This window comes from Diospyros lotus, chromosome 9 (assembly GCF_014633365.1).
Source record: "Diospyros lotus cultivar Yz01 chromosome 9, ASM1463336v1, whole genome shotgun sequence".
Taxonomy (NCBI): domain Eukaryota; kingdom Viridiplantae; phylum Streptophyta; class Magnoliopsida; order Ericales; family Ebenaceae; genus Diospyros; species Diospyros lotus.
The window spans coordinates 13,742,982-13,754,544 of record NC_068346.1 but is presented as its reverse complement, the minus strand read 5'-3'; the positions used below and the strand labels follow the sequence as shown (position 1 = coordinate 13,754,544).

Here is an 11,563-nt window from a genome sequence, read left to right as displayed (position 1 = left end):
CATAAATCCTGTTAATCAAAGATTTTCAAAAGCATTCCCAATAATCATGAATCCCAGGAATTTAAAAACTTTTCCCGTACCAAACGTTAAGGTATGAAGTTTAAGTAAGAAGTTAAATTGTTAATTAAGTGATTATTATTCATGATATATAGTTTATAAATTTAAAGATAAAAGGAGATGGAAGCGTCGCTTTAGATAATTAATAGTATTTTTTTTATAAAAAAAATGAGCCGTATTAACACTTATGTAATTAGAAGATAATACATATTATTTCTTTAAATCACTTAGTTTAAAAAAAAAATACCAAACTTGTGGACCTTAATAATAATAATAATATTTATTTTTTTATATAATTGTTAGTGGGTGGGTGCTTAATAGAATGAGCTTGCATTGCATTGCATGTATTGTACGCTGTAGTAGGTTTTGTTTTGTTTTGTTTTTTTCTTTATTGTCTTATTTGCTAATTGCTTGTACAGAGGCTGTTTGGCTTACCACCACTTATAAGTTATATAATTTATTTTATTATATATTTATTAAAAATTAAAAAAAACTATTGATATACCCATTTTGTACATTTTGAGCTACATTAAGAGGTATTATGACCAAAAAATCCCTCATGAGGTGCATAAAGGCGCGTGAGGCACATATGAGATGCAGAATATTTTGATCATAATACCCCTTTATATAACTTAAGATATACAAAATGACTGTATATCTAGAAGGATTCTTAAAAATTTAAGAGCTTGAAGTTATTAAATTTATAATAAATTATAATATTGTTGAATAAAAGAATTTTAAAAAGAGAAAAGAAAACGAAAGACTTTCCTCCGCTGCGAATGGCGGGAAAATGCAGAAGCGTAAGCGGTCCTCAAAAGTCGCGCCTCTATCTCTCTCTCTCTCTGCTTCCAATCCACCTCTTCAATGAATTCCGATTCCGATTCCGATTCCGACGGCTCTCACGTCTCGGCGACCCCGCCGAGACATCCTCAACCCCCTCCTCCGCCGCCGCCCTCTCTTCTCTCCTCCAACGAATCCAAAATCAAGCTCGCGGCCATCGCTGCCCACTCACACCCCATTCCAAACCCCAAACCAAAACCAAAACCAAAACCAAAACCAAAATCAAAACCAAAATCAAAGCCATCCTGCCAGCAAGCAAAACCACCTCCAAGGCAGGATTATATTCCATCTACGACTCCAATTCCCTCGCCAGATCTCTCCGCCTTGCCATTCGAAATCCACCGCTCAAACAATGAAATTCACGTGGATAGTTCCACAAGCAATATTCCTGCTGGGGGTTTGTACTTGTCCAAGTTCGCATCCTTCTCCAAGACTCGAAGGCCGATCCCCAATATGGAGTTTCCCGAGGATGGTCCTGCTGTTACCCCAGGATCAGGTCCGCCGCCACGGCCAACTGAGCTTGGGGAGGCCGGGAATTCGACGAGGGCTGTGAAAAGGTATCCTAATTTGATTGGAGGACGTAATCTTTATGCGATGCCAGTGAAGCGGGTGAAGAGTGGTAATGAAGGGAACTTTGTGAGGCTGAACATTAATGGATACGGAAGCAAATTTAAGAAGTTCAAGGGCAAGCGGAAAAGATACAGTGTATCGAATTCACGTAGATCTTTTAGGAGAAGTAAGAGAACATCGAGAGTTTTGTGTGATGAAGATGCTGATGTTCTAAAGGTGGGCAAGCGGCCTGGATATGAAATGGACAAAAAGGTGATTGAAGAGGCAGTGATGGGTGTCCAAGACGAGGCGTCTGACGATAATCTTTTGAAGTTGTTGAAGCTCACTCATGGGTACGATTCATTTCGCGATGGTCAACTGGAGGCAATCAAGTTGGTGCTTTCGGGGCAATCTACCATGCTTGTTTTGCCAACTGGGGCGGGAAAGTCACTATGTTATCAGCTGCCGGGGATAGTCTTACCGGGGATTACTCTTGTTGTGAGTCCTTTAGTGGCCTTGATGATCGATCAACTTAAACATCTACCTCCGATGATTGAGGGTGGCCTTCTTTCTAGTGCCCAGGTTCATTTCTCTCTGCATCCCTGTGTTTTCTGCCTGCTTGTGGTTTTTTAATAGGTTGTATGATTTGATCCGTCTTGTTACTGTAGACACATGAAGAGATGTGCGAAACGCTGAAGCTGCTACAAGAAGGAACCATAAAGGTGACTTGATTTTGATTGTTTGGGATTGTTTTTCCTGTCAGTGAGTGCACTTGTGAATGTGTTCTGTGTATCTCACCTTCTTGTTATTGAAGAACAGTTGGTTGGTTAAGTGTCTTGTCACTAACTTCGAATTACAGGACTTTTTTTGCCGCCATATATTAGTGCACTGTGTCATGTTCAGATCTATCTGATTCAAATTTTTGTTCTGATATTAGGTCTGTCATTTTCAGTGCTATCTGATTCAAAACTAGTATAGTTTGTTGTTTGAGGTCCTTTTGTTTCAATAGAGTTGTTGTTACTTGTTATTGTAAAACCTATATCTTGATATTAGTTCAGAAGGCTAAACCAGCATCGTTTGTGTTTTAGGTGCTTTTTGTTTCACCAGAGAGATTTTTAAATGCAGACTTTATCTCCATTTTAGCTGTCTCTCCACCTATATCACTTCTGGTGGTGGATGAAGCCCATTGCATATCTGAATGGTGAGTTCTTGAGCAGTCCTTTGGGTTGGTACATTTGTCTCCACCTTTTCTCCATTCACTTTCTAGTTTGTAGACATTGCCTTCTATCTTATCTCACCCTTTCATTGTTGCATGTATTTCTACAATATTGTGAACTAAATATAGATCTTTTTTAACAGGTCACATAATTTCCGGCCTTCATATATGAGGCTTAGGGCATCCTTACTTCATACTGAACTTAATGTTCAATGCATTCTTGCAATGACAGCAACTGCAACCACCAAAACTCTGAATGATGTAATGTGTGCTCTTGAGATTCCTCCAACAAATCTCATCAAGGCAGCCCAGTTGAGGGACAACTTACAATTATCAATTACATTAACCAGCAATAGGCAAGTTTGTATGTGTATTTTCACGAGGGCCAATTTCTTATTTTCCATCCATGTCAACTGCTTTTTTATTTTGGTTTCATGTTTAACTGAATATATTTAATTCTTCACCAACATCCTTTCTATAACAGAATAAAGGACCTGATGAAGTTGATCAAGTCTTCACCCTTTGCAGAAGTTAAAAGCTTAATTGTATACTGCAAATTTCAGGTAAGCACCAGAGTTTTTCCTGCAGAAGAATTGCTCAAATATTGTGTATACCATGGTGTTTATGTTTCTTTAAATATTTTTGTTGAACTAGAGAATTGGATTTGTTCTATAGCTATATATTTTGCATTTTGACTGGTATTTGGTTAATGTATTTTGCAGTCTGAAACTGATTTAATAAGCAAATACTTATGTGACAACAATGTTCCAGCAATGGTTAGCTTCTCATTTACTTTTTTGGTTAAGTTAGATTCTAAGCAAATTCTTTTTGGTGTAGTAAAATTAATTCATTCTAAATGGTTATAAGGATAAAGTTGAAAATTTTTTCAGAGTTACCACAGTGGTATACCCACCAAAGATCGAAGCCGTATTCAGGAATTATTTTGTTTGAACAAGATCAGAGTGGTAAGGAAGTTATTCTGGTCCTGTTAGTGGTTTGAAACCATATATTTTTTTATTGCAAGTTAATGTCATAGCATATGTAAAATTCATTAGCTTGTAATTTTTTTTTCTCTGAAAGGTTGCTGCAACTGTGGCATTTGGTATGGGACTTGACAAAAGTGACGTTGGAGCTGTAAGAATGAGGACCTTGCTTATGATACTAGTTTGATCTGAATTATTTTTTCATTTACTGATGCTTGCAGTTTAATTAGAAGATAGTCAGTTATACACCAATAGAATATCATACCAGATAATCGTGTTGACACTGCCTTCTACATCTTTAGAATGTTATCCACTCTGATATGCAGAGATGGGTTTATTAAGTGAACGTTGATGTAACCTGATTTAAATTCTCTGAATACACTAAAATTGATCAAAGCAACAACAGAGCAATATTAGATATTTAGTTGCCTACCATGAAATATCCTGTTTTCACAATATTTTTATGGTGTGGTATTGCCTATAGAATTTATGCTGCAGTTTCCTAAATGATTATGTCAGGTTATCCATTACACCTTGCCAGAAAGCTTGGAAGAGTATGTTCAGGTGGATATTTGCTTCTTAACCAGTATGTTAGTTGTTTGGAAGTTGATACTAAGGTCAAAATTTGTTAAAAGAAATGAATCACACTTTGACACAGGAGATTGGACGTGCTGGAAGGGATGGTAGATTATCTTATTGCCATCTCCTTTTTGACAATAACACATACTTTAAGCTCCGCAGTCTCATGTACAGGTGGTCCACTGCACTTCATTTTTTGTTGAGTTCCAATTTATGGAATTGCAAGATCTGAAATTTTCTAACAATATTTTACTCTGCAGTGAGGGTGTAGATGAATATGCAGTTAGCAGATTCCTCTCTCAAGTTTTTTGCAGTAATGAGGATTCACATGGGAAAATTTGTTCATTAGTTAGAGAGCCCGCATCTCGTAAATTTGATATGAAAGAAGAGGTTCTTTACACATTCTAACGCTCATGTGCTTATGTCATCTGGATCATTAATTTTGGTAATTCTTGATTGTATGGAAGGTATATGTTTTTAATTTGGGGCAAGCTTTGGTAAGGCCATGCACAAAAGCAAGCTGACCCCAACCCTTGTCAAGCACGGAGCCTCGTGCATTGGGATGTCCTTTTTCTTGTACACATATAATTTTCTTCTTCCTTGTAGTCAAGCTATAGAAATATTAGAATGCTGACAAAGTATCTTTCCAAGTGTCTATGGCACATCTATGTGCATCTTAAGAGATGAAATTGATTTTGACATTGTCAGGTGATGCTGACCATTCTAACTCACTTGGAATTGGGTGAAGTGCAATATTTGCGCATGCTTCCACAGATAAATGTAACCTGCACTTTAAATTTTCATCAGGTAGTTGGCAAATTATGTTTTTGTCTGTTGCATTAACTTATGTGCATAGGGATAAGCCAGAGAGCTCATTCATGTGTTTTCTATGTACGGATGCTGGTTTAAGGAATGGACTTGTTTGAGGAGTCAATGCAATCATTAGTTATTGTTTCAGAGTTCTGTTAAATATAGTTGAGTTCATCCATCCAATAGATCTACTTCTCAGTGCAAATATGTTGGTTTCCCAATTTGTAATTTGTAATTAAAAATGAAGGGCATCTTGTGAGCATATTTGAATTTCATCTTGTTTTGATATTTTGTTTGTGCTTGACAAGTGTGGTAATAAATGGATGCAGACTCCTGCTGCATTGCTTGCAGCCAAGGATATTTTACTTTCTGCAATTATCAAGAAGTGAGTGCAAAATTTTGCTGTGTAATGAAGAAATAGAGTGCTGCTTTTCTAGGTCTTTCTTATTACAGTAGGTTATGGTGATCATTTTCAGGTCTGATACTAAGAATGGGCACTATGTATTTGACATGCCAACTGTGGCAAATAGCATTGGGATCTCAGCTGCTGATGTATCAAATCATTTACAGGAGCTTAAGGTTTGTTTATTAATGCCAATTATGCAGCAACTGAGTTTAAGTTATAAATTGATTTAATTGTGCTTTAAATTTATATCTATGGTCATCAATGTTTCACCAACTCACATTGCATTTTTTGTTTGAGAAACACCTGATGTTAACATAGAGATTGAGATACAGACTGGTTATCCATTCACCAGTGCTAATACTTATCAGAATCCGAGCTCAAATATACAATCCAACAATTTTGTGATCAATCTTACTGAAATAGATCAGATGATGTAAAAATTCTCAAAGAACCGTACAAATAATTTTATCAATCCTACACTTATCTTGTGTGGAGACCTTACAAATCCCACAAACATGACCCCAATACCTCAAAGAACCTCTCTTAAACTCTCCCCTCTTCTCAGACATGAAATTAGCATATGCAAAAATGAGAGAGAAATATGATTTTTCTCTTTTATTTGGTGGCCCAAAGACAATTTGGCCCTCCTTTTGCCCTCCCTAGCATTCTTTTGAAGGGCATTAGAGTCATTAGTCAAAAGGAGAGTTTCGTTACAGGTTTGTCCTCTCTTCTTGCAGCCAAATCTCCTCTTTTTGTAGGAGATTTTTGCCCCTCCATCAGTCTCGGGCAGCTTAGGATAGCCCTTACAGGGCATGCTTGCAGTTCCCCATTGTTTGTCTTACTCTTTTAGCCTATCATTGGCTCAAAATGCCATGATATGGGCGTGTACCTATCAATCTCTCATTTGGTTTAAAACCTTACCCAAATTTGGTTACTTCAATCCCTCAGACCTCAATTTGTCATAACATAGCTTAATCACATGCCTAATCATAAATTCACACTAATCCACAAATTAACCCACCAAATGATCAAATCTTTTTCATAAAAGAAATGATCAAATGTTTTCATTCTAAAATATCCAAAATATGGGTAATAATGTTGGAAAACCATGTTTAAAACTCATAATAATTGGCCCACAAATGGGTCTTCCCTTTCATCCCTGAACAAAAACTTGCAAAAACTATCCAGTGTTTAGCAATTTTATTTTCAAATAAGGACTTTATTTTGAATAGAATTCTTCTATTTAGAAATATATGACTATTTTTTAGAATTCTCAATAATTTGTTATCTATTTCGAAATACACTACCATATTTTGAAATACTTCCAAAACTTTGCCTTTTTTTTCCTTTTAACTGATTTTAGCCAACTATGGCCACCGATGCTATCCATTGTTTCTCAAATCACCTAATGTTTCTCTAAATTGGTTTTAAAATTTCCAACAATAGTATATAACATTATGAGTCATTAGAGAGAGAGAGAGCACTCTAGTTCGGTTGTGGCTGAAAGAGAGATATTTTTAGGACATTTTGGACATTTTAAAAAATTGTATTGCCATTAACTAATGAAGGGGTGCAGAGTGTTATACATTTTGTGAAGTTAAGGAAGGTGAGGTGAAATTTCCAGGACAGGAGGGATACTTTCTGCAGTTAGGCTAAACCTCAGGGGTGGTCAGTGTATTTTACCCTAAAAATTATGATAAATTGTGTAGTGCAATATTTTCAGTTTTGTTGTGTTTCTCAAGTTATTGTTACTTCAGTTTTAATGAAACTATTTATTTCCTTGCATTAGTCAAAAGGGGAGATCTCATATGAGACGAAGGACCCTGCCTACTGCTACACTATTGTGGATGCTCCAAAAGATTTTTGCTCTCTTGCAGCACACCTTACGAAGTGGCTGTCCGAGGTTGAAAGTTGCAAGGTGATTGATTGTGCCAGTATCATAGAAAAGTTACTTCCAATTTGAGCCGACATGATAACAGGATAATGATCTTTGGCAGCTTCTGAACCATGGGAATGTCCTCTGTTGTAACCTTTGGGCTACCTTTTGCCCTCCTATCTTCGTCAATGGGTTAATTTTCTGAGCTATTTACTGTTATGTTTTTGTTTTCCCCCTTAACAGTACAGAACAAAACCCTTGGCATCTGAGAACCAAATGCACATTTCTAAGTTATTAAAGTCCTTGTGTCATGTTCTTGCTTAAACCAAACTATCAAGATCAGGAAACAGTTGTATGGCAACATGATGTAATTATGTGGCCATACCCTGTGCAATCAGTCACATGGATGGACTGATGCATGGGTGGCCATCACTCACTTGAGAACAATAGCATAAGTTTATGGTCTTCATGAATGAAGTCTTTAAAAAAATGAGAGATATACCATTTTCATGAACATGATTTACATCTATTTTTGATGTAGGTGCGGAAAATAGACACAATGTTTAATGCTTCAGTTTTTGCGGTGCAAGAGTGCAAGAAGATGAATGGTTGCAGTGGCTCTCAACACACTTCATGCTTGCAGAAAAAGATATTGGAATACTTCAATGGAGATGATGGAAATGACATTCCTATTAAGATGGACCAAAGCAGGTTGGCAACTTTGAAACTCTCTATATGACACACATTCTTAATGATAGTGATTTTTCAGTCAGAGTATTATAATACAAATTCTAGTATGCTTCATGAATCCAATGAAATCGTATCGTAAGAAATAAATTTGAACACCCTAAAATTCGTATAATTGTCTGGTTTATACTGCTTTTGAATTGTAATGTTAGACTTCCAAACTCCTGTACTGGCGATAGTAACGGGCACCCACGATTACATGCTGAAAACAACATGACATGAATGACCTGTTGCAGGCTTGCAGTTAGGTTCAGCTGTGTAGCATTTATATGAAATTGTTTCTCTGCTCGGAAGGTTAAAGGCCAGAGTGCCTATTGTGTTTAACTAACAATGTGAAACTTCCATCCACCTTTTTGATTTTTTTTAATGCTCATAATATTACTAACGCATATCAACTAACTTTTTCCATGAGCTTCTATTCTTGCTAGCATGTTATTCTATTATGCTAATAAGAATGTATCGTATATTTGCAGCCGGTTCTTACGAGCAGATATTAAGGTAAGGATTTACTTGAGTTAAATAATTTTTGCATTAATGAGGAAACTTGTACTTGGAAATGGTAAAAACCTTTGCTTTGCTTGGATGTAATAGGTCTTTTTACGAAGTAATTCTCAAACCAAATTTACTCCCAGAGCTGTTGCGCGGATAATGCATGGCATTGGCAGTCCAGCCTATCCTTCAGCAATTTGGTCCAAAACCCATTTCTGGTATCAGTCAATAAATACTTCCTTTTTTGTTGGGGGTACTTATTTCGTTTTATGGGGATCTAGGTGCCAGTGGCTAAAGTAAATTGAACAGCTGGAACTATAACAGGCTGACATTTGGTATCTGTTTTTTCTTTTGGTAATATGCTGCTCTTGGCCTTGTTTCAGAAGAATCAAAACCAGTTCCAGGCACTGCAAACCAACTGGTTTTAGAACCTGTACTGTTTGGCATATCCTTGTTCCATCTCTTTTATGAAGTCAAAGGCCCAATTGAAACCAAATCATATTTGCCTCATCCAGTTTTCACATTATCCAAGCAGCCCTGAAAGTCCTAAGAACAAGAGAGTTATATAGAACATGTGGTTGGACTTGTCGAATGACACTTACTCTTGCAAGATTCACATCACTGAAATTTGCCTATTCTTTTTTCACACTCATATCCATGACAAAATGCGGGACAAAGGTGTTGCACTGTCTTTCCATTGTGAAATTGCATACCTAACATGAATTACTCATAAAAATCTTGTCATTCCTAGAATTCTAAAAGATACTGCACATCATGAATTAACCATTGTGCAATGAGAACTTGAATCAGATCCATACTACATAATTTGCAGTGTCCAATAGTAATTTTGTGGGCAGATGGTAATTTTGCTGGTCTAAGTCAGGTGGCTTAGGTGATCATACAGTAAGAATTCAATGAAGTAAAATTTTCTGTGTATTTTTGGTAGTTACTTGTGATCTGTCAAAAAATTAAGGATGAGAAGATGAGCTACTTAAGGCAATGTGAATACAGGGGAAGGTACATGCATGTAAGCTTTCAAGTGGTAATGGAAGCGTCAAAGGCAGAGCTCATGGATTTTCAGAGATGATGCCCTTAGAAGTTTGCTTTATTATATGACTTCCACAGTAAGAATTAATTTTAGATGGCTATTTATAAGCAAGACAGTTGCCATCCATATATATCTTTTAAAATACTGGTCTTTTGATTGACAGCTGAGACTAATTTTTTAAAGTAATTTCCCTATCTTTTTTTCTCTGTAGCAGTTGGATGGCTTGGATTCAGCAAAGAGTACCTTCGAGATAAATTGTGTCAATTTCATCATTCTAAATCGACAACTTCCTATGCTACCATGTAATGAGTAAGCTGCTTTTCTATGTCCACTACATTTTTCATAATTAAAACATCAAATGAAGCATCATTCTGATATTATGTCTACTTAATATGGGCCTTCTAGGCACCTGATCAGTTTTATCCATGTTATGTTGCCAGAGAATGATGATGCTTTAAGACCAATTATATCCCTGGCTACTAGAGGTGGCAGTGAGATAGAAGACAATGACTTGCTGGTCTGTGCTTGCGTGTATGAGGTAGAGATATGTAGGGAGGATCTAGATGTGGAAAAAAAAAAAAAAATCAAAGAGAAATCACATCCACATGGAAAAAAAAGACTGAAATTTTTAACGTGGTCAGTAGAATTATGTGCACAATCCCTAAAAGAAATAATTTACTTATTAATCAAAGTTACAGCTTTTGGATGAAAAAATTGTAAGCTCTCTCAATTCAGACTATAATTGTTAACTTAACCCTAGAAGTAGAGCCTATCATTTTAGCATTTACTAGGAAGAAGCAAATTTTGTAATTTCAGTGGGCATATCCTTTTGACATTGCCGCAACCAAATTTTAGATTGGCATTGGTAATTGGTTGGTTATAGGAGCTTGACAGTTAAAATTTATCAACATTTTTGGATAAATATTTGCGATGTGATGTCCATGTGAGTTGTGCTAGTGTATTTGAGGTCAAGTATGGAATACAATTACAAAAATACTAGAACTGTGATGTGGATGTGAGATTTGTCATCTGATGAGAATGCCAGTTCTCACATTACACAAGACATTGTTAAACAAAATTTCATGTAGTTACGAGTCTTATGACTGTAGAGCTGCTGGCCAGTTGAGATGTATCCACAGCGTGCAATAGCATCAGCTAGACCACCTTGAATGGCGACAAAGTCCAGTGCTTGCAGTTGGCTGTTAAAAGTTCAAACCCAGGTTGGTTCTCCTGTTCCTGCTGCTTGACTGTGTGCTTGTATCCATCCATTTATTTGTTATGGCCAAGAAAATCACTGATGTTGATTGAACAGAAAGGTAGCAAACAAGTTTATGAATGTGTCATTCTTTCTTCTTAATTCTACTAACTACAAGTAATTTATGCAGCTCTGCTTTGATGGCTTCAATTTTACAGAGGAGGCTCAGCAACTGCAAGCATAGTATTTCTCAAACTGAGATAATGTTGAATGCATAGACTTTGTATTATGCCATATAAAAATTTTATTTTATATTTTGACCTTTTCTGGTCAATTGTTGGAATAATGAAATGTGGGGCAATACATGATGCCACACCATCTGTTGAAGTCTTCAAAACTCTTCTTTCCAATTATGAAACCACCACTACGTGGAGAGTGACATAATAAATTTGAAGTTGGAAAAACAGCTCAAATAATTAAAACAAAAATAAGAATTTATAAGAAAAACCCGAAAAATATCTCAATTACTGTGTCTTGAAATATTTGAATCCATTCAGCATCTAAATTATTTTTAAGCAAAAGATTTATGTACTATTTACACGACTAGGGTTTCAAATTGTAATATATAAGTTCCAGTAGGCTTAAATCATTTTCTTTTTCAGTTTTTACGAAAGTTGTGAGCACATTGGTCAGTTAGACTAGTATAACTAGGGGTGAGTAAAAGTTCGGTTAAATCGAATTAATCGAACCAAATTGAAAAGTTTGGTC

At 36.2% G+C, this 11,563-nt stretch overlaps 1 protein-coding gene across 7 annotated transcripts; it reads left to right on the top strand.

Moving 5' to 3' along the window:
- The first annotated feature begins 848 nt into the window (after positions 1-848).
- LOC127810646 (ATP-dependent DNA helicase Q-like 5) lies at positions 849-10,237 on the top strand. 7 transcript variants are annotated; one of them, XR_008025512.1, is made up of 21 exons: positions 849-2,028; positions 2,115-2,168; positions 2,535-2,647; positions 2,806-3,018; positions 3,147-3,225; positions 3,385-3,438; positions 3,553-3,627; positions 3,743-3,796; positions 4,165-4,209; positions 4,304-4,398; positions 4,485-4,614; positions 4,933-5,031; positions 5,364-5,419; positions 5,511-5,613; positions 7,230-7,358; positions 7,858-8,027; positions 8,537-8,561; positions 8,655-8,770; positions 9,564-9,676; positions 9,815-9,902; positions 10,041-10,237. XR_008025512.1 is itself a non-coding variant. In XM_052350222.1 (20 exons), the coding sequence occupies exons 1-19, from the start codon at positions 922-924 to the stop codon at positions 9,637-9,639; spliced, it is 2,793 nt and encodes a 930-aa protein (XP_052206182.1). In that variant the 5' UTR covers positions 849-921; the 3' UTR covers positions 9,640-9,676; positions 9,815-10,237. The 7 variants fall into 7 exon arrangements, 3 of the variants coding, with proteins under 3 accessions (XP_052206182.1, XP_052206181.1, XP_052206180.1); XR_008025511.1 differs by having other exon boundaries at positions 9,815-9,909; XR_008025510.1 differs by having other exon boundaries at positions 9,812-9,902.
- The last annotated feature ends 1,326 nt before the right edge of the window (positions 10,238-11,563 follow it).

Bases quoted from the DNA above. Each gene is read 5' to 3' on its own strand.
- LOC127810646 (XM_052350220.1), top strand. From the start codon at position 922: ATGAATTCCGATTCCGATTCCGATTCCGACGGCTCTCACGTCTCGGCG. The intron at 3,797-4,164 runs GTAAGAATGAGG...TGATTATGTCAG, and splicing joins ACAAAAGTGACGTTGGAGCT to GTTATCCATTACACCTTGCC. The intron at 4,615-4,932 runs GTTCTTTACACA...TGACATTGTCAG, and splicing joins AATTTGATATGAAAGAAGAG to GTGATGCTGACCATTCTAAC.